This window comes from Marmota monax, unplaced genomic scaffold (genome assembly GCF_021218885.2).
Source record: "Marmota monax isolate L192 unplaced genomic scaffold, Marmota_monax_Labrador192_F-V1.1 WCK01_AAM20220418_F8-fsc00420, whole genome shotgun sequence".
Lineage (NCBI taxonomy): Eukaryota > Metazoa > Chordata > Mammalia > Rodentia > Sciuridae > Marmota > Marmota monax.
The window spans coordinates 151174-174598 of NW_026694467.1; the positions used below are offsets into that span (position 1 = coordinate 151174).

General features: G+C 35.9%; 1 protein-coding gene across 7 annotated transcripts in view; it reads right to left on the reverse strand.

Annotated features, from left to right (window-relative positions):
* Window positions 1–7474, reverse strand: part of LOC124075518 (dynein axonemal heavy chain 6-like) — a 157005-nt gene extending 149531 nt beyond the window's left edge. For 5 of the 7 annotated variants that reach the window (XR_009224396.1, XM_058571162.1, XM_058571159.1 and 2 more), the window contains exons 1-4: window positions 7347–7460; window positions 6935–7009; window positions 5941–6173; window positions 1261–1434 (exon numbers count right to left, since the gene is read on the reverse strand). Coding sequence is in view for 6 of the 7 variants with exons in the window: in XM_058571162.1 (XP_058427145.1) it covers window positions 1261–1434; window positions 5941–6165 (399 nt within the window). In the remaining variant the exon portion in view is untranslated. Of the gene's footprint in view, window positions 1–1260; window positions 1435–5940; window positions 6174–6934; window positions 7010–7346 lie in introns of all 7 variants that reach the window. The other 2 variants (XM_058571163.1, XM_058571158.1) reach the window with 2 other exon arrangements.
* Between the last annotated feature and the right edge of the window lie 15951 nt (window positions 7475–23425).

The following is a 23425-nucleotide window of genomic DNA, read 5'->3' on the forward strand; positions in this document are numbered from 1 at the left end:
AAAATTGCCTTCTCCTTAGAATACCTTCTCCTTTTGCACGGAATCTATTTTTCACATTTTCCTGTAAGCCCTAACTCTTTATTGAATTCTTCCCTGGAATGATACAACCAGGAAGCATAGTCTAACAGGACCTAACAGTCCTTTCAAACTTCCTTTGCAACCCTGATATCCATACAATTATTCTTTTCTTCCTTTTCAAACTTAAGCCCTTGGAGCCCATTTTATGTCAAGTTAATTAGTCTATGAGCATTCAATCTTTTCTGGCTGTATTTAAGATAGGTCTCTTCACCTCCCAAAAACCCTAGTAACTGAAGCTATAGAATTCTATATAATTCTTCTTCTGTTTTCTTTCTCTTGGACTGACCTCACTCAAACCCATGGTGAGCTCCTGTCTACCTGGATTCTCCCCAAACCCCTATCTCTCCTAATTTCTCAATCTCAATAACTTTCCACTCATTCCTCTGAGCTTAGCACAACTCTCAAGGGTGGCTTTTCCTCCACTGACTCTTCCCTGGTCACCAGGGGTTTTTGGTGGAAGTATTCCTTTCATTCAGTTCATCATTTTGTATCTTAAATGAGCAACAATTATTACTACACCTACTGTTCTTGAGTGTTCACTTGTCCACCTATCCACTTCCAAACTCTGAAGTTCTCAAGAACAGAATTTCAACTTGGTATTTCTAGCACTATAGCCCAATGCCTGAATCAAATATCAAAATGTCCTCCAATCAAAAGCTCAGAGAAATCTTGGCTCTATTGGTATCTTTACTATAGGTATGGTCTTTGCATTTTCTCCCATTTCTCTTTCTTTTTATCTACAGATAATCAATTAAAGCCAAGCTCTAATAAATTTCTCCTCTAAGCTACATTTGGCCTTGCAAGGCAACTTACCCACTCTGCAATTCTCACCAGCTACAAACATTGTCTTTTGAACTGACTCAGTGTCTATTTTAGTGCCAGTTACCCAAGTCCTCAAAGATTTCCGTTTTTGGTAAAAAAAATGATGAAAAAAATTAAAGTAATTATGTAACATTCAATACACTGTTTTTTAGCATGAAAAAGATAAAAGACACTATGCATATGCTGAAAATTTCTTTCATGTTTCTCCTCTACTGTCCAAGTTTTCCTCAAGTAGGCAGAACTGAGAAATGTTTCCCAATCATATGCAGCATTCTAAAAATGATTTACCTCCTGTTTTATAAGTTAAAAGCATTTTAGTGACACTGAACAAAATTAAAATTAAAAGTATCAGTATTATACCTGCTTTTTTTTCACATCATCTTGAGGCTCAGCAAATGAAGTAGGTGATTTGATAGATTTTCTTTCTGCTGAGCTTGGTGATCGTTTAAGGATTCCACGAGTTCTTAATTGCGATCGGTTCTGTTCATATATGTATTCTGGCTGCTGATGATCTTGATAGACTTTTAGCACTGGCTTTGGGGAATACAGAGTCATGTTAATCTTTTAACATTAGTGTGAACTTTCTGTGTTCTTCATTACCTTTACACTCTTTCCCTGTAGGAAACTAATCTCCTTTCTAGACTAATTTCCTAAAAGCCTCAGCCCTAACAGCAACTACTACCATTGTCTATCCCTCACTTATTGCTTAAATAAGAGTTTTCTACTTGGTTTCCATTAATTTTGTACTTTAATTTACTAATGAATACCTCTGGGAGTAAGATTATCACAGAAAAGCTCAGCAGCATGAAATCATATGTCTCCTAAGTGTCCAGCACAAACTACCACTGTTCACTATCACTCTACTGTGAGAAGGAATTTTCAATATAACAATCTGTGAACTTGAGGAAGCAGAGGGAAGTCATTAGGGCAAGCAATGGCTATGAGAATGGGGAGCCCTAATTTTTCCAACAAATACTCAGTGGAAAATATGGCAGGAAAAATAGAATAAAAGGGAAATTATGTATGCATTCTTCAAACTCAAATTCTCAGGTTACTGAGACTGAAGATTAGAGTACAAATACAGAAAGGAGAAGGTAAGGAGAAGGTAAAACTTGTAGGCTTTAGATTGGAATTAAAAATGTAAGTGTGAATTCAAGATTTAAAAAATTACAAACATACACATATACACACCTTCTAGTCCTGTATATTTACAGTTCTAAATGCAATTATGTCCAATGTACACATTGTGACTACATCTTGGGTTATAAAATTCCATTTCTTGCTAAAATGAGTGCCTAACTCCTTGTTGAAGGCATGAAAAATACAAGGTAAACCAAGAACTCTTGTCATGCTGGAAAGCAAGGAAATACTCAAAAATTGTTGTCGACATGTCAAAAGATATAGAAATTTAAGGATATGCCCCCAGATACTTTAAATATAAAAATGAAAAGTTATACAGATTAAGTACAATACTAAATTTTTTAAAAGTTATAAATCCATACTGATATTTTAAAGTATTTAAGATAGGAAATACAGCTGTTCTCTATAGAAGAATCCTAATTAATAAGTATATGGAATAATCTGAGTATCAAAAGTATATAGTCAATTTAAATATATTAAATAAATAAAAGCCATGAATCCATGGATTTTTTAATGTCAGAGGAGAGAGAGAGAGAAGGTAATGTTCTTATTATTAGAAGATCATAACTCATAATCATAAATGTTATGATAGAATTAGAAAACCCATATTTTGCCTTCTCCAGTGTAATATTTGATTCAGGTAAGAATCATCAGCGGAGACTAAAGTTATTTTGTAAAATGTTTTTGGGAAATGTGACATTTGCACGATGTGAAAATATCAGCTGCAGATTAACTATTAACTTACCAGTCACAATCTTTTATTTATTTTTTTACTTTTAAAAATATTTTTTAGTTGTAGATGGACAATACCTTTATTTTATTTATTTATTTTTACGTGGTGCTGAGGATCAAGCCCAGTGCCTCCTACATGTGAGGCAAGCCCTCTGCCACTGAGCCACAATCCCAGCCCACCAGTCATAATTTTAAACAAATGTTTAAACATCATGAGTAGAGATGTTATATACTTCCTGATCTGGTAAAATATAAAGTTCACAATATTACCTATGAAGCATTACTACCAAAAATGTTTAAGCTGACTCTTATCAGACTCAGAGAGACAGAAAAAAGTGTAAAGTCAAATGACACAATAAAGAAAACATCAGACATATCCAGAACATGCAATGATGTTACACGATAGGCGGGGACTCTTCAGTCAATATTTCCAAAAAAATTAGTTATAAGACTCTTCTAGATAAAGAGAAAAAAGAAACATAACTACAAAATGCCATACTTTAATCTTAATTAGATCCTTGTTAGGGGTGAAAAGTTATTAAATATATTTCAGGAACAAATGAAGAAATTTCAGTGTGAACTAGACTTTGGATGATACTATGGAATTAGTAATTTTCTTAGGTGTGAATATAGAATTATAGTATGCAGGAAACTGTTCTTAGGATTGCATGCCTAAGTATTGAGAATTAAGTGTTACTTTGTTTACAATTTACTTCAAATAATGAAGTAACAGCATATATAACAAAATATGTCATAAGCATATGACAAAATACTGACAATTCTTGGAATGTAAGTGGAAGGTATATGAGTATTCATTGTGTTCTTCTTTAAACTTTCCTGTATATTTGAAAGTTTTCATAAGAAAAAATTGGAAGAAGTTGAATATTAAAAATAAAGTGTCAAAACCACAAACAGTGGGATAGATTCATATAAATCCTAGTAGTGGTTATCTCTTTCTGAGACAGCATTAAGATTGGAATAAGGCATAAAAGGCAGTTGAGCTATATATCAGGGTATTGCTTTAAAAACAGATATTAAAGCAAACTAGGCAAAATCCAACATTATTTTGTTTACATATTTTTCTTAACTTTATGTATCTGAAATTTTCAATAAAATAGGAATAAATTTCTTAATAAAATTATAGAGTACTTAGAAAAATCAATAGCACATGCCTATTACCCTTAATAGGAAAACCTTAAGGCCATTATTAAGTCAAGAACAAGATCATTATTTTCACTCTCACCTATATAATTAAATTCTTAATTTAGAGAATCACAGCCTTTGGGACAGGAGTCCCCTGTGTTTCTCCTTTGCTAGCAAAGCAGTAAACCTTCTTTTTTTCTTTTTCTAAAAAAAAATATATATATATATATATATATATATATATATATATATATATATATATATGTATATATATATATGGAGCATCTAGAATAAAGTTTTTCTCTGAAGGGTCAGATAGTAAATATTTTAGGGTTGAAAGTCATACAGTCTCAGTTACAACTACTGAACTCTACCATAGTTCTATAAAGTAGTCTTAGATGGTATGCAAATAAATGGATGTAGCAGTGATCCAATAAAGCATTATTTATTTTAAAAAAGTTTACAGAATTGGATTTGACCTGTGGGCCATAGTTTGCCGAATTCTAATCTAGAAAATAAAGTTTTTGGTGTAAACACACAAAAAAGGCAAATTTATCTAATTGTCAATGATGTTTCTTATATATCTTGAAAAAACGAAAGCTTAACACTAAATATAAGAATTTAAAATGATATTAGTGAAATTCTGGTTAAAAATAAACATACAAAAAATCCATTTGCTTTTCTGTGTACTGAAAATAAACGGAGGGAAATCTTTTCAAAATAAAGTATAAAATGAAGTAAACTAGTTAAGAATTTATTTGAGAAGTACACAGCTTTAGTAAAGGAAACTACTTAGTCTCACTGAGGATGAAAAACAAAACTTGCAAAAAAATAAGAAAATGGTAGATGTGAATTGTGGGAAAATCACATGATAATCTCCATACATACAATAAAGGCATTTGATTAAGTTCAATATCTACTTCTAATAAAATAATTAATAAAAAATAAGATGCAAATTGTAACAAGAACAGTGATGCCATTTAACATCTTTCAGTCTTGCAAAAATAAAAGAACTGATAACATCTGCTTTGATAAAGATGTAGGTAAACAGGCACTCTCCTCCCTGCTAGTCGAAAAATTGTTTAAACCTTTCTGGAGGGCAAATGGGCAATATTCTGTGACCTACAAAACAGTACTTCAAGGAATCTTTTTATGTACAAAAACAAGGTCATTCAATGCAACATTATCTGAAATAGCAAAAAATCAAAACATAAAACAACAACAACAAAAAGAATGAATTCCCCTTGACCAGTTAATGAATACCATATTATGGCATCCTTGCAACAAAATACAATTCTCCTGTTAAAGATATCTCCATGTGCATGAATTGGAACACTTTTTATATATTTAAGTAAAATAAACACTTGAAGATCAGTATATATTACATAATCTTACTTTTAAACTATACATATTTATAGACATTGATATATGCAAATATACTTAAAAAACATACAAAACATTTTGAAGGGCACACAACAACTAGTTATAATAAATATTTGAGGGTAAGGGATAAGGGCTTTTATTTTTTACTTTATATACTTTCACAGTTCCTTTTACATGCATTGACAATTATTCAAGGACATAACTTATTTCTTAAAATATGATATTTTCAAACATGCTGAAAAATTTTCAGGACACTAGAAATGTACTTTGAAAATAATAAAAACTACACAACTATATGTAATAATTTTACTGGAGTCCCCAGTATTAAATAAATACACTGATATTTAAAAAGAGTCTTATAATCTACATAGTTAGGAATCTATATTCTACATAATTCTAGATAGGATTTATCTGCTAGAAAACTTGGTTCACTTCTGAATCCACCAATTTAAATAGTGCCTAGAACTTAATATTCATTGAATAAATGTTTATAGTGTGTATAACTTCATAAATAAGTTCTTAACTTTTAAGGTTTTCATGCCTTCTTGGTCAAAAGGCTGGAAATGACATCCATTCCCCTAAAGCAATTTTGCAACTTTCTCTGTAGCCTGAAAGCGGTAAAATACTAGGTTTTTAACTTACCAGAGGCTCCAGTTTTATAGGTTGCTGTCGTTTTCTTGTCCTCTCCTGTGCTTTTGTGGTGTGCTTAAATGTCAGTGTTTGTGTATCAGGTTCAATTCCTGCAGATTTTACAGAACTCATTCTTCCCCTTGCTTTTATACTATTCAGTCTTGAAAGCACAATATTTTCTACAGTATCTTCAGTATCTTCCAGGTCGATTTCATCATTTGTGGGCTGAAAAGACATCCTTACTTCTAGAAAGAACAGGTAAGAAAAAGAAAAATGAAAAGTCAAGCAGAAGGATTGGGGGAGGAGATACATGGTGGAGGAGGACCTAAGGATAGGGAAGAGATTAATTTGCTGAAATCCCCCAAGGAATACCAATCAAAGTTATACCATTCTTTATAAACTGAGGACTTAAACCAGAGGAATAAAAATTAGGAACTATGTCTGGGATACAAGAACCCCTGGGGTGGAACCCAGGGATTTGCATTTCTAACAAGTGCTTGGGTTTTGCTGCTGATAGGGCTGATCTGGGAACCACACTGGTCGAGATTTGAAAGGATGAAGAGAAATGCATTGAGATCAGTGTTTTGAGATCAATGTTTTTTTTTTTGTTTGTTTTGTTTTTAGATTTGAATATGCAAAACATCTCCTGGGAATCTTTTTTTTTTTCTTTCTTTCTTTAAGCAGATAATCCTAATACCTACAATCTGAGAAATAAAAATCTACATACTCAAGAAAAAAAACAAGAAACAAAGAATTTTGACGACTACATTCTAATAGTGTTTCTGGAGCTTTTCTGTGCAGGATAATCACATGAAGAGCTTGTTAAAATTCAGATTCTGATTCATATAGTTTGAGTAGTAAGGTCCTAAAACACTAGAACTGTGAGCCTTTTGTAGAAATCTTGCACTCCTTATCATTGCCCACACTCTCATCCCATTTGGTGGGTGGGGGTATACTTCAAAATAGTATTATAACACAAAAATTCTTAAACCAGGTGTTGGCATACCTAGGTCTTAATCCAGTTCAGTGCTGGCCAATAGAAATTTGAGAGCCTTCTATGCAATTTTAATTTTTCAAGTAACTAGGAAAAAAAGAAAACAGGTGAAATTAATTTCAACTATATTTTATCTAACATATCCAAAACCTCATTTTGGGCACAATTCAATGCAGGACTAGCCACACATATCTGGCGGCTACCATATTGAATAGCGAAAGGTCAATATTTGACCACTCCCTATATTGCTATTTTTCACTTTCCACCCCTGGAATATGATAGGTTAAATAGGTAATTAGTGAAATGCCTTTACGATGACTTTCTATGTCTCCCTTAACCTTTCCTTCTGTGCTCCAAAAGCTATGCTGTGTTTCTGGCCCAGAAGTCAGAGGCCGGCTCCAAGGCTCGGTCCCATAAGACTCACCAGGTTCGACTAGAGCAGCGACTGCGGAGGGGTCTCCAAAGACCGAGCAACGCCTGGTCTAGGAGTTGGAAGCTCTGGTCTGTACTGTTTCCGGTTGCCTAGCAGCCACCAGCCCCCGCCCCCTACCGACACCCACTGCGCCACGGCGCCACTGCGTAACCCATTGCCACGGTAACGCCATAGCACGCCACTGCTCTCCGTCCTGAAGCGCTGCCAGTAGCTGAGCCAATCAGTACCTCCGGAATATTTCCTAGGTCGCTGGTTGGTAGGTAGCCTGCCGTAGTCGCCCAGTTTCTTCTCTGAGCAGGTAACTGAGTGCTGTCTAGGTGCTTCAGGACAGGACAAGGGCAGTAATTAATTCTGTTCGTTTCCTTATGGACCGTCCACGCTTATTGTCTCAACCTCTTACAGGAATCTCTTCTGTTTTCCCTCAAGAGGCTAATACTGACTTGACGTTCGCTTTAATATCAAATTCGCTAGTTGGAAGAATTGAAAAAATCTCAGGGGAGGGATGTGTTGTGTAGAAAGCTGAAATCCCACTCTCCAAGGGCCACCATCCTAGTCCCTGCCCCACGCACCGAGATGCTCCCCAAGGCCTTAGGAATGTCACAAGCCTTATGGTTCATTGACATAAAATAGCCCGAATAAGCAAATTTGTAGAGATTTAGAAAGCAGATTAGTGGTTGCCAGGGCAGAAATTTAATGGGTGCGATGTTTCCATTTGGCTGATGAAAATATTCTAGAACTAGGTAATGGTGATAATTGCACAATAGTGTGAATGTACTAAATATCGCTAGTGATTAATGTTGTGTTTAATACACAAATTTGTTGAATAGATTGCATAATGGACACAACTCAAGAGAAAATAAGTTATCTGGAAGATTAGAAAGAAGTTATAAAAATAAGGCATAAAAATCTAATGATGGAAAATACAGAAGGTAAGATTCATAAGAGGATTCTGAGGGAAGGTCTAAATTTCACTAAAATCTGGTCTAAGAAGGAAAGGAAAGAGAAAATGGGGTATTTTCAGAGATACTGGCAGATAAGGACATTTTCTGAGAATTTTCCTGAGCTGAAGTTAGATTAGATTTGGCCTTGAGGTGGATAAAACCTATTTGAGATGATGATATTCTACCAGAATTAGATTATGCTTCAGCTCATGGTATCCAAATGATTAAGATGTAGAATTGTAGCAGAATGGATCTCATAATTACTGAGCAGCTGAATCTTTTCAAGGAGCTTCAAGAATTATAGAAAAGGCACTATGACTTTTGACATTTCAGTAGATTTTTTTAAAAACTCGTGTCAACTTGTTCCTGTTTCTCTCTTGTGATATGCAATAACACCTTTTGAATAAAACTCTTTGGAAACAAAAATCTCTTTGGAAACAAAAGGTACAATAAAAGATAGGAGATTGTCTCATTTGAGAGAGATAATGTAGTCAATTAGGAAAACCCTAGGGACAAAGTGAAAGATGATAGCTACCAAAAAAGGGGAAAGTGAACTGCATCTCTGAGACTGTAGTGGTCTTTATTTTTAAACTGGTGATGACCAGTGACACTACTAAAGGAGAAAGTTTAAAAGCTCTATTACTATGGTGTGAGCAAAATATGAGACAGGTTGGTACTCAGCACATAAATAGGAAGAAAGGTTTGATGGGACCTTGGCTTACACAGTAGGTAATGCATTTGCAGTTGCTTTTGCATATTTTTTTATTCTAATTTGTTATACATGACAGCAGAATGCATTTCAATTCATATTACACATATAGAGCACAATTTTTCATGTCTCTGGTTGTACACAAAGTATTTTCACACCATTCGTGTCTTCATACATGTACTTAGGGTAATGACGTCTAACTCATTCCACCATCTTTCCCCATGCCCCCTCCCTTCCCCTCCATTCCATTTGCCCTATCTAAAGTTCCTCCATTCCTCCCATGCTTCCCCCATCCCCATTATAAGTCAGCATCCTCATAACAAAGCTAACATTCAGCATTTGTTTTGGGGGGATTGGCTTACTTCATTTACCATAGTATTCTCCAATTCCATCCTTTTACCTGCAAATACCATAATTTTATTCTTTTTTAATGCTGAGTAATATCCCATTGTGTATATATACGAGTTTCTTTATCCATTCATCTACTGAAGGGCATCTAGGTTATTTTCACAATTTAGCTATTGTGAATTGTGCTGCTATAAACATTGATGTGGCTATGTCCCTGCAATATGCTGTTTTTAAGTATGCTGTTTGGGGGTATAAACTGAGGAGTTGGATAGCTGGATCAAATGGTGGTTCCATTCCAAGTTTTCCAAGGAATCTTCATACTGCTTTCCATATTGGCTGCACCAATTTTCAGTCTCACAACAATGTATGAGTGTGCCTTTTTCCCCACTTCCTCGCCAAAACTTATTGTTGTTTATATTTCTGAAAGCTGCCATTCTGACTGGAGTGAGATGAAATCTTAGAGTAGTTTTGATTTGCATTTCTCTAATTGCTAGAAATGTTGAACATTTTTCATATATTTGTTGACTGATTGTATACCTTCTTCTGCAAAGTGTTCAGTTCCTTGGCCCATTTATTGATTGGTTTATTTGTGCTCTTGCATATTTTTACAGATTTTTTTATAGTGGGAATTGAACCCAAAGGCACTTTGCCAATAAGCTGCATCCCCAACCCCTTTTATTTTTTATTTTAAGGCAGGGTCTCACCAAGTTGCTGAGGATGTCACTTGCTGAGGTTGGCCTTGAATTTGTGATCCTCTTACCTCAGCCTCCTGAGTCATTAGAATTACAGGTGTGCACATCCATGTCTGGCACTATTTTTACTGTTTTTCAACTCTGTTCATCAAGTCTTTAGAAACAAGATACTTTTGGCCTGAATCTCTGGATGTTATCTAGAACCTCATTAAATCACTTAGTAAAAAAGCCAATTTCTTTGGGCAGGGAAGGACTGGGAAAAGTTGGTCAGTGGGTACTAAGTTGCTGTGAGATAGGAGAAATAAGTTCTTGTATTCTATGTATACAAGGGTGACTATGGATAATGATGATAGATATTTCAAAAGAGCTAAAAGAAAGGATTTTGAGTGTTTTCACCACATAGAAATGAGAAATGTTTGAATAGATATACTTACTCTGATTCAAAAATTATATAATTTATACATATATTAAAATAGCACATGGACATCCTAAATATCTTCAATTTTTATATTATTATTAATTAAAACAACATAAAAATAAACAAAATGCTATAATCTCCTACAATACTAGTAAATATAAAATGAATCAATTTGTAATGTAATAAAATTAAAACTATTTAAATACTTCAAAATAATGGCTATACAGAGAATCCTGCATTTTATTGATTCAACATAAAACAAAAGACATTAACATTATTTTTAGAAAATCCATCCATCTTGCCCAACTTAGAACATATTTGTAAAGCCAGGCTAGTAATTCAGATATTTGGAATTTAAAAGTATTTAAAGTTAAAAAATATATTTCCAATTTTAAAAATTTGAGCAGGCATTTTTTTTCTTTTGGGGGGGTTCTGGGGTGGGTAGGTATAAGGGATTCAACTCAGGGGCACTAGGACACTAAGCCACATCCTGAACCCTATTTTGCATTTTAATTAGAGACAGGGTCTCAGTGAGGTGCTTAGTGCCTCACTTTTGCTGAGGCTGGCTTTGAACTTGCAATCCTCTTGCCTCAGCCTCCTGAGCTGCAGGGATTACAGGAAAGAGCCACTATGCTTGGTAAGCAGGCCTCTTTTCTAAAACAAATAAAACTTCCCCAAAACCAAAACGTAAACTTTAACAAATGCTAGTGCTTTATATATAGTAACAAGATTTTTTGAAACATGCTCTGAATATGTAGTAAGTTGGGGGCCAACTACCTCTGCAAAGTCCAGGCTGAAAGTCTAAAGACCAGTGATGCTACCAAAGGAGCAAAGTTGAGAACCCTACTACTGGGTAGTATAGGTGGGTACCTTAGCCTACAGATTCATGAAAGAAGAACGGGAGGTGGGGGGTGGGGAGAATCCCACCTGTAATATCTGGTTTCTCTGAGACCTTTGGGAAGTTCAGGAAAGTTCTGGGCAAGTTGTTTTGTTCAGTGCAGGGCCTGATTGGTGGTCTTGCTGAAGTTTAGGTACAAAATCCTACACTGTCTAGAAGGACGTTCCCATACACAGCAAACAGTCCAAAGTTCACAGTGGAGAACTGGAAGGCTGGAAAGGGACAGGATAAAAGCAAAATGCCAAAGGGTGGGGAAAGGTTGAGTCAGAGGCCACGTGGCTTTCCAAAGGATCATTATTGGGTTTGTGACTACAATTCTAATGCTATATACCACCAGTTTGACCAGATGCCTTACCACCCCTAACTAGTCCCTTCCTGAAGTTTATTTTTATTCTAACATTAGGACTTTGGTTATTTAATAATGCATTTGCTACTAACTTACAGTATATCTACTCATAAAAACATGTTATCATATTGAATTCTTGAGCTATAAAAAGCCAAGTTTTCACCTAATTTTTTATTATTCTAAACACTCCCTAACAATAGCCTATGACAGAATCCTGGGGCAGGTCAATGGCTTGAAATTCTGGTTCGCTAATCTCATTTGACAACTAAGGTTCAGAAAAGTAAAATTACTCTCTCAAGGCCACATAACCAGTGAGTTGTCAGTAAAGGAGGATATAGCCCATGACCCAGGCATTTTATTCCTAGGTATTTACTCAAGAGAAATGAAAGCATATATCCATAAAAAGACTTGTAAGGGCGAATATTCATAGCACCTATATTTATAATAACCAAATCCTGGCATCAACAGGTGAATGGATAGGAAAATTGTGGTATAAAAATACCATTGGATAATGTATTATTAACTCAGCAATAAAAAAGAACACACTGCTCATACAAGCAACAGTGTGGTTAAATCTAAAATGAAAATTGTGCTGATCAAAAGAAATTGGACACAAAAGAGTACATTCTGTCTACTTACAGTTATATCAATATCTAGAGAAGGCAAGTCTAATCAATAATAAAAGGAAATAGATTAGTTGTTGCTGGGGCCTGGGAGTCAGGTAGAAGATTGACTGACAAAGCAATGAAATTTTGAGGGATGATAGAAATGTTTTATATCTTGGTTATTTTGGTGGTTACATGGGTATACAAATATGTAAAAATTCCATGTACTATATATCTTAGAATGTATTTTATCATATGTAAATTATAACAGTAAAGTTGGTTAAAATTACATTCTTAATATTACAACTCAAAATCACAAATGGGGTGTTCTAAACATACAGATTTCCAGGCTTTATGCCAGATCCAGTAAATTAGAATTTCTGGAATTAGTGTCCAGGCAAGTATATGTTGAGAAATCTTTATAGATGATTAATATAAACATTACTAGTTAAATAACAACATCTGCAGATAAAAGGTGAAAAGTTTTAAAATTATATTGAATTAAGTAGTCAGGTCATAAAAGCATTTTGCCTAACATGATTATATTTTTATAAGCAAATATATATATATATAAACAATCTCTTAAGCAAATATATATATATATATATATATATATATATATATATATATACAGTCTCTTTAAGAGATTTATGGATACATCTATGTATATAAAAATAAAGGCCACATAATATTTTAAATTTGAGAAAAATGAGTTATTTCACAATAAGCACAAAAAATATAAGAAAGCCTGAATTTTGCAGAGGCATCCATTCCATCTGATGGAAAGAAAATGGCAGTGGATTAGATAAATTGGAATATTTGGGGCCAGATTTATATTTTCCCTATGAAGGATGTGGTACAATCTGCTGTGGAGAAGTATGGAGATGGGAAGTGGTAGAAGCTACATATAATTTATATGGGGATTTAGTAACCATTCTTTAGTCTTGGCTGTTAATATTCTAATTTCAGGTTCTGTGAACTGCTTAAAATTATATTAATATTTGTGTGTTTATTCTTTTCCCTGTAACTTTGATCGGACTTTTAGGGAGTCTGTGACCTATCACTCTGTAGAATTGGGAACTATACCATCTCAGCAAGTGTGCTGTCCTTGAGTGTTAACATAGGTCACAGAGGAGTTGTTCAACTTTTCAAGGAGTTCATGATGCTGTATTTTGTTACTTCATTACCACCTTGTGGTTAAATGAATGTACTGCTAAAGAAGGTAAAGACTGAACTGAGGCAGTGGTTCCTTAGATTTGGAAGGGACTTGAGGTATTAATGTCCTACAAATTGTGAAAAATAAAAATTACTACAAAGTTTTCCTCAAATGTTGATACAGTATGAATAAATATGAGTGAAAAGCCATGTCCAAGCCCAGATAAAATTATATTCCAGGAATTAAAGGTCTTTTGAAAGGCAATTAAGCTGCATATTAAGATCACTTGGAGAGTTTTGAAAATCTTGATGTCCAGGCCACAGAATATACTAATGAAACTCTCGAAGAGTGAGGCATCCAGGCATCGGCATTTTTAAGTTTCCTCTCCTCCATGTTATTCCAATGTGCAGCCAACTCTGGATATCTTTAGCATAAGACCTTCCTAATCAAAGTGTGATCCGTGGATGACCAGCATCAGCATCATCATATTCCTGTCCAGTAACCCTTTCTCCTAGGACCATATCCAGCGGAGATGGCCCTTTTCTCTGTGGCTATCAGGGGAAACCTCCAAACCCCACCTGCTGCCTCTGATCTCAGCCTGTCCACTCCTGCCTTTGATCCCAAGTTCAAACTAATGAGACCACTCCTGCCTTTCTTCCTGTATGCTTAGTTTCTTATGCTTGACCATACCATACTGTGTGCCTTGGAAAATTCTTTCTTGTTGTCAGTCACTAAAAACTGAGAAAGAATCTTATCCTGGCCAGTTCCAAATCAGTTCTTCTCTAAATATTATTTCAGCATATCACTCTTTTACCATTTTTGGGCCTGAGGCTGCTGTGTCTACCTTGGCTATCCCACCCTGGCTTCCTCTTGGACCATTTGATCTACTTGCATAGCTATTCATATGTCTATTCCATATAAAACATTTCAAAGACATTCAATGATAACTCTTTAACTCACCTCTTTACTCCAAGAATTTAAATAATCTGGGCTTAGCCAAAGTTTCTTGCCCATAGAGTTCAAATTAGCACTATATTTTAGAGAGAAATTTTACAACATTTGTTGATTTTTAAAAGGTATACACATCTCTTTTAGGAATCTGCCTTAAAATATTTAATCAAGGGCAACAGATATTTATATAAATATTTCATTTAAGGATTTTTTGGGGGGTGGTACTAGGGATTGAGCTCAGGGGCACTCAGCCACTGAGCCACATCCCCAGCCCTACTTTGTATTATATTTAGAGACAGGGTCTCACTGAGTTGCTTAGCACCTTGATTTTGCTGAGTCTGACTTTGAACTTGGGATCCTCCTGCCTCAGATTCCTGAGCCCCTGAGATTACAGGCTTACACCACCATACCTGGCTACTTAAGGATTTTTAAGGCTATTTTAAGGATTTTTAATTTTTATGTACATTTACATAAAATATGATGCACATTGAAATGGCACTGTCAGTAAAATGATGATTTGTATTGAATGGGGAAATTTACTCAATACATTAAGTGAAATTGTGAATTTCAAATAATGCATTATTACATTTTGTTGAAAAGACATACATATGGTATATAGTCTATACATATACTGTAGAATCTGTATACATATAATGTCCATACATAGTATAGACCAGAGGTTAACAAACTATTCTATGGGTCAAATTCAGACTGCTCCATGTTTTTGTAACTTATGTTTTATTGGATCAAATCCACATTAATTTGTTTACATATTTTCTAAAACTGTTTTTGAATTTCTATAACTGAGTGAGAAGTGTGACAGAAACCATATCACCTATAAAGTAAAAAATATCTACTCTCTGGTCCTTCAAATGAGTAGTTTGCCAACTCCTGGTGTGTGTGCGTGCGTGTGTGTGTGTGTGTGTGTGTGTGTGTGTTAAGTAGTTACCAGTTCAAGGTAAAAATTACCATTCTAACATCAGTAGATTATGTCTTTTAGGAAATGTCTCATTGCTGTTAAATTTTCCCTGTCATGATTTTGTAATCTGTATCATTAGTTTTTACTTATTTTTTGTTTCATTAATTTTTATCTTAAGACACTGGCACTCAGTTAATGCCAAATGACTCTAGAGATTGTGCTTTCAAATTGTAAGAAGATAGTGACACGCAGTGGGCAAGAGTAGGAAGCTCTGAGAATTACATTTCTCCCAAGTCACTTGGCTAAAAGATGCTTGAAAAAGATTACTCTTATAGATGATAGGGCAAATATAGTATTTGGAATGTACCAAATTATCAATATTTTCTCTTAAAACTCCACTAAAATATGTAACTTAAAATTGTAAACACAGAGAATTTCGAAGTATAGGAGAAGAAATTGTACTCTAAAACTTTGGTATCTGGAAGGCAGAAATATGAGTGGTAAAGGACTTAACAGACAAAAGGTGGATTCTAAGCAATGGTGGGAAATAAGACTAGCTGTAATGGCTAATTTGAATTGCCAACTTGATTGGATTAAGAGGCTTACTGGTGTGTCGATGAGGGTGTATCTATGAATGAATGGCATGTGGGATAGCCAACTAAAATGAAGATGCTCCCTAAATTTGGGCAGCACTATCCAATAGCATGATGGTTTGGATGGAGTAAAAGTTGGAAGAACAAGGAAGCAACAGTAGATGCAAGCTCAAGTCTTCTTGAATGGGTTCTTGATTGCTGCTGCCGTCGTCTGAGAATATTGGACTCTTGTTCTTCACTCTTCCAAAGTAGACTCTGATAGTGATTCCCCAGAAGCCTTCAGTCTCAGACTAGCCTAGCACCGTTGAGCCCTCTTGTTCTGGGGCTTTAGCCTCTTGGACTGTGCAGCTACTGGTTCTTCCAGCTCTCCAGCCTACAGACTGCCATTGTGGACTATCCATCCAGCTTTTGGTTGCATATGCCAACCTAAAGAGTCCCATTTTATAATTATACTTTCTGTTGATTCTGTTCCCCTAATACACTACACAATATGATATACACTACAGAGTCTCTGAAGACTCTGGAATTGGCAGTACCAGATGTCTCTGGAGATGGGGCTTCACTAAGGAGGTTGGTTGATGATCTATTCAATAAGTGGACAGGTTTTTAACTCTGTGCCATCTTTCCTAACCTCCAGAAAACTAGTTTATTCTCTGGGGTGGGTAATACGGAGCCTCTCTAGATTTAGGACATATAGGCACATTTGAAAGTGGATACCATGTTGAAACAGTGTGGTTACCTGAATGTATGCATACATGATGGTACTCTTTCCCTACTTAGCTCCCAGAATGTTGGCATAGGGTGTCCAACCATTTCAGTTTCCTTGATACTAGAGACATTCCAAGAACTGGGACATTCAGTTTTAAGTCAATGACAGTCCTGAACAAACAAGATCACTCTAGCCTCAAAATATTGGCAGTTATACCTCCACCTTCCAGGCAGGTAGCTGGGAATATCTCCTTTGGGATATTTGACCAGCCCAAAGGGAAAGACATGAAAGTTTGGACACTAGACATTCTATAACAAAGTGGCCCACTCCACTCAACCTTGTAGTAAGGCTCATAGTGAACAAGCTTCACCAGGTGCATGGAGGTTCCAATGAAGACATTAGACCCTCTCTCTCAAAACTAAGTAGGCAACTGAGGATTGTTAAGCTATTCAAGGAAGGCCTCTAATACAAAAGATAAATCAAAATATTCAAACAGGAAAAGCAATTTAAGCAATCAGCACATGATTCAAGCTGCAATGATAAGACTTTCTCTTGAATTTTAAAATGTGGATCTGGGAAAGAGAATCCTCTTTTTATGCAGCCCTTTCCATAGGTCTGCTTTTAAAGAAGAAGGGAATAAAGTTGAAGTATATATATCTGTTCCTTTATGGCAAAGTATCAAATGTTCTTTCAGAAGCCCCTCAGATTTCAATTTATGTCTCATTGGCCAGAACTGAATCCAAAAGTCACATATAACTTGAAGGAAGAGAATGTATGGAATAGAATTGGTATGAGTGGCTTGGAACAATTATGATCTATTGCCCAAAATTGGATGTATTGCTACCTATCTCTCCATACCACATACACAGTTAGAACCCTACAATAAGGAAGAATAGTCAAAAAGATGTTGAATGGGAAATATGTCTGCCACAGGATAGCAGGTTAAAATATTAAAAACACTCATTGCTGCAGGAAATGCAAAATGGTTCAGACACTTTGAAAAACAGATTGTCAGTTTCATAGGAAATTTAAAAAATACTCTTCATATGACCTAGACATTCTGTTCCTAGAGATTTACCCAAATAAAAATTTAAAAGCCTATGTCTACTTAAAACTGTGTTGCAGATGTTTCTTGCTTTTTCATTTTTAATCTGCAAAAATTAGAAATAATCCAAAAACTATCAATTGGTGAATGGATAATCAAACTGCAATACATTTATTAAATGGACTATACTACTCATCAAAATAAAAATATTCCATATGATGGAAAAAGATGATCTCTTTAACAAATAGTGTTGGGAAAACTGTAAACTCATATGTATAAGAATGAAATTTAATACCGATCTCTCACCCTGCACAACAGTCATCTCAAAGTTGATCACAGACCTAGGAATTAGATCAGAAATGCTGCATTGGCTAGAAGAAAATGTAGACCCAACACTCCAACATTTTGACTCAGGAACTGACTTTCTTAATAAGACTCCTAAAGCATGAGAAGTAAAATGAAGAATCAATAAATGGGATGACATAAAATTAAAAAGCTTCCTCACAGAAAATAATCTAGAGCATGAAGAGAGAGCCTACAGAATGGGAAAAATTCCTTGGCACCTGCTCCTCAGATAGGTCATTAATGTCCAGGATATATAAAGAGCTCAAAACACTTAAAACACACACACACACACACACACACACACACACACACACACTCAGCAGCAGCATCATCATCATCAAAAAAAGGACAAAGCAACTGAACAGGCACTTCTCAAAAGAAGAACTACGAGTAATCAACAAATATATGAAAAAATGTGAACATCTCTGGCAATTAGAGTAATCCAAATTAACACTACACTGAGATTTCATCTTACTCCAATCAAGAATAAAAATAACAATAAATGTTGGCAAGGATGTGGGGGAAAGGGTACACTCATACATTGTTGCTGGGACTGTGAATTAGTTCAACCACTCTGGAAAGTACTCTTGGAGATTCCTCAAAAAACTAGGAATGGAACTATCATATGACTGCACTATCCCACTTCTTGGTATATATCCAAAGCCTTTAAAATCAGTATACTACAGTGATGCAGCCATATCAATGTTTCTAGCAGCACAGTCCACAATAGCTAAGCTATGGAACCAATCTCAGTTCCCCTCAACATATGAAAGAATAAAGAAAATGTGATACGCACACACACACACACACACACAAAATGGAGTATTACTCAGCTATAAAGAAGAATGAAATGATGGCATTTGCTAGTAAATTGATGGAACTGGAGACTGTTGTGTTATGTAAAGTAAGCCAGTCCCAAAAAATCAAAGGTCAAATGTTTTCTCTGATATGTGGAAGCTAATCCAAAATAAAGTGGGGTGGAGGGAGATAAAAAAAATTGAATAGAAATAAGATCAGAGGAGTAAACAAAGGGGAATGAAAAAAGGGAGGGAGGATTGGATAGGAATATCAGTGCAATGAATCTGACCTAACTTTCCTGTGTACATATACCACAGTGAATCTCACCATCATGTACATCCACAAGACACTAATTTAAAACAAACTACAAGTAAATAGTAGAAAGATCAATAGAGAAGAGGGAAGGGAATAGGAGGTAAGGAGTAAGGGAGGGAAAGAGAAAATACTGGAGTCTGAATTAGAACAAATTATATTTCATGCTTCTATAATTATGCCACATTCTATTGTCATGATAATTTAAAAAAAATAAAAAAGAACAGAGAACCCAATTTATATTCCCTAAAATGGGCTGAAGTTTCTAGAGTTACCAGTTGACAAGAGGCAGAACTCCTTTAAAAATATAGCTATGAGTTGTACATCTATCCCACTGTTTCATGGTATCCTAGAGTAGGGTGTTTGACCCCAGGGATGTACTCTCCTCTGCAGTTTTCCTCATAGGCAGGGACTCGGTACCAGGTCCAAAGAGTATAGTCAGCAACTCAGTAACATGCTTTAACTGCTGACCTCAGCTTTTCTGCTAACCTGGAGAAGGACCTGATCTTGCTCTCCGAATTCTTCCACCACCAGGCCCACATGTTTGTGAAATCCCAGCAATAGCAGGCTTTGGGTCCCCAATTAATAGCTTTATTTTTGTCTATGACTTTAATGCAGGAAATAAATTTGTGTTGTCTCCTCCTTCCAAAGATCAGGGGTGATAGCTCATTTGCTCTGCAGAAATTACTTTTTGTCATCTGGGAATACAGCATGAGCTAGCCTCCCTGTGACTATGGGACATAAATAACATTGCATTTGATCAAGATGACAGTGATTATTTGGATTTCTCAAGTCCCAGGCTATGCCACTTAAAATTGTTGTGCCAGAATTTGAAGCATTTGGATAATATGATAATATCCTCCATTATATAGCATCTTATATTGTCCAGTGGAATTTCAATGCACATTGTATCCCCCAATTAGTTCTAAATCATGGGATGGCAGAAATACATATTGTCTTTTAACAGATGGGACTTTAATGCATAGGGAAACTGCACCTTTAAAAATATTTATTTTCTAGTACTGGGGACTGAACTCAGGGCCCCAAACATGCTAGGCAAGCACTGATTAATTAGTTAATGTCAGGACCTAAATCCAAGGTCCCAGACCATAGTTCTGACCATAGTCATAGCTCCTGACTCCCAGACCATAGTTCTACTTCTGTTCAAGGAAAATGAGTAAGAAAGAAAAATAAAAACCTGTGTAAAGCCAACTTATACAGGTTTTTAGACTTGTGGCCTGGCTATTTTGGCCTCCTGTGGTATTATCCCCAGCTTACCATATAACCCACCATTGAGCACTGTTGCAACACACAGGCAGTGCTGAATATTGTTGAATAAATAAGTGATTGATGAATTCTAACTCTTAAATTTCCTTTAGCCACAAATCCAGGGATGCTTCAAATAGTTTTGTAGAATAGGTTTCCCTTGGTATCCGTCTTTTGTCTTCTCAATGTTTTATTCTTCTATTACACTTGTAGTGAAAGAAAAATATTTTCTTACTGTGGGAAAGGTGCACAGACCAGGAAAATATCTAGATCTGAATGGGCAATAAAGGAGACAAGCTAGTTAGTTATTTTTTTTTTTTAGCATTAAAATTTTGTTTTATTACTATCTTTTATAGGTTGACAATATTTGAGAATCATTATGACATCATTATGACATGGGAGTTTATGCTTTGGAGTCAGCCAAACATGGGTTCCTGACCTAGTCCTGACTCTTAGAGTTTAGACAAGTTAACTTCTCCAAATTTCAGTTCCCTTATTAGTAAAAATAGGAATGGTAATAATCAGCATTTCATTAGTATAATGAAATATCTGCAACAGGCTACTTTATAGAGAAAAAAAGGTTTAGTTGGCTCATGGTTGAAGACTGGAAGTCCAAGCAGTATGGTACCACTCTGATGTGGGCCTCCCTTGGCTACGTCAAATCATGACAGATATCATGGAGATATGGCGAGACCCCATGGCAAGACAGGAAGCCAGAGAAGGGAGTTCTCAGTCTTGCTATACCCTCTTGCAATAGCTCACCAGGATCCCATGAGGACTGCTTTACTTTCTTCTGAGGACAACACCTTCAATAACCTAATGACCCTGTACTAAGCCGCACCTCCTGAAGGTCCCACCATCTCTTTTTTTTTTTTTTTTTTTTTATTGTTGGTTGTTCAAAACATTACATAGTTCTTGATATATCATCTTTCACACTTTGCTTCAAGTGGGTTATGAACTCCCATTTTTAGCCCATATACAGATTGCAGAATCACATCAATTACACATCCATTGATTTACATATTGCCATACTTGTGACTGTCATGTTCTGCTACCTTTCCTATCTTCTACTATCCCCCCTCCCCTCCCCTCCCCACCCCTCTTCTCTCTCTACCCCCTCTATTGACCTTCATTTCTCCCCCTTGTATTATTTTTCCCTTTCCCCTCATTTCCTCTTGTATGTTCTTTTGTATAACCCTGAGGGTCTCCTTCCATTTCCATGCAATTTCCCTTTTCTCTCCCTTTCCCTCCCACCTCTCATCTTTGTTTACTGTTAATCTTCTTCTCATGCTCTTCGTCCCTACTCTGTTCTTAGTTACTCTCCTTATATCAAAGGAGACATTTGGCATTTGCTTTTTAGGGATTGGCTAGCTTCACTTAGCATAATCTGCTCTAGTGCCATCCATTTCCCTGCAAATTCTATGATTTTGTCATTTTTTAATGCAGAGTAATACTCCATTGTGTATAAATGCCACATTTTTTTAATCCATTCGTCTATTGAAGGGCATCTGGGTTGGTTCCAAAGTCTTGCTATTGTGAATTGAGCTGCTATGAACATCGATGTAGCAGTGTCCCTGTAGCATGCTCTTTTTAGGTCTTTAGGGAATAGACCAAGAAGGGGAATAGCTGGGTCAAATGGTGGCTCCATTCCCAGCTTTCCAAGAAATCTCCATACTGCTTTCCAAATTGGCTGCACCAATTTGCAGTCCCACCAGCAATGTACAAGTGTACCCTTTTCCCCACATCCTCGCCAGCACTTGTTGTTGTTTGACTTCATAATGGCTGCCAATCTTACTGGAGTGAGATGGTATCTTAGGGTGGTTTTGATTTGCATTTCTCTGACTGCTAGAGATGGTGAGCATTTTTTCATGTACTTGTTGATTGATTGTATATCCTCCTCTGAGAAGTGTCTGTTCAGGTCCTTGGCCCATTTGTTGATTGGGTTGTTAGTTATCTTATTGTCTAATTTTTGGAGTTCTTTGTATACTCTGGATATTAGGGCTCTGTCTGAAGTGTGAGGAGTAAAGATTTGTTCCCAGGATGTAGGCTCTCTATTTACCTCTCTTATTGTTTCTTTAGCTGAGAAAAAACTTTTTAGTTTGAGTAAGTCCCATTTGTTGATTCTAGTTATTAACTTTTGTGCTATGGGTGTCCTATTGAGGAATTTGGAGCCCGACCCCACAGTATGTAGATCGTAGCCAACTTTTTCTTCTATCAGACGGCGTGTCTCTGATTTGATATCAAGCTCCTTGATCCATTTTGAATTAACTTTTGTGCATGGCGAGAGAAAGGGATTCAGTTTCATTTTGTTGCATATGGATTTCCAGTTTTCCCAGCACCATTTGTTGAAGATGCTATCCTTCCTCCATTGCATGCTTTTAGCCCCTTTATCAAATATAAGATAGTTGTAGTTTTGTGGATTGGTTTCTGTGTCCTCTATTCTGTACCATTGGTCCACCCGCCTGTTTTGGTACCAGTACCATGCTGTTTTTGTTACTATTGCTCTGTAGTATAGTTTGAAGTCTGGTATCGCTATACCGCCTGATTCACACTTCCTGCTTAGCATTGTTTTTGCTATTCTGGTCTTTTATTTTTCCATATGAATTTCATGATTGCTTTCTCTATTTCTACAAGAAATGCCTTTGGGATTTTGATTGGCATTGCATTAAACCTATAGAGAACTTTTGGTAATATCGCCATTTTGATGATGTTAGTTCTGCCTATCCATGAACAGGGTATATTTTTCCATCTTCTAAGATCTTCTTCTATTTCTCTCTTTAGGGTTCTGTAGTTTTCATTGTATAAGTCTTTCACCTCTTTTGTTAGGTTGATTCCCAAGTATTTTATTTTTTTTGAAGATATTGTGAATGGAGTGGTTGTCCTCATTTCCATTTCAGAGGATTTGTCGCTGATATACAGGAATGCCTTTGATTTATGCGTGTTGATTTTATATCCTGCCACTTTGCTGAATTCATTTATTAGCTCTAATAGTTTCTTTGTAGAGCCTTTTGGGTCTGCT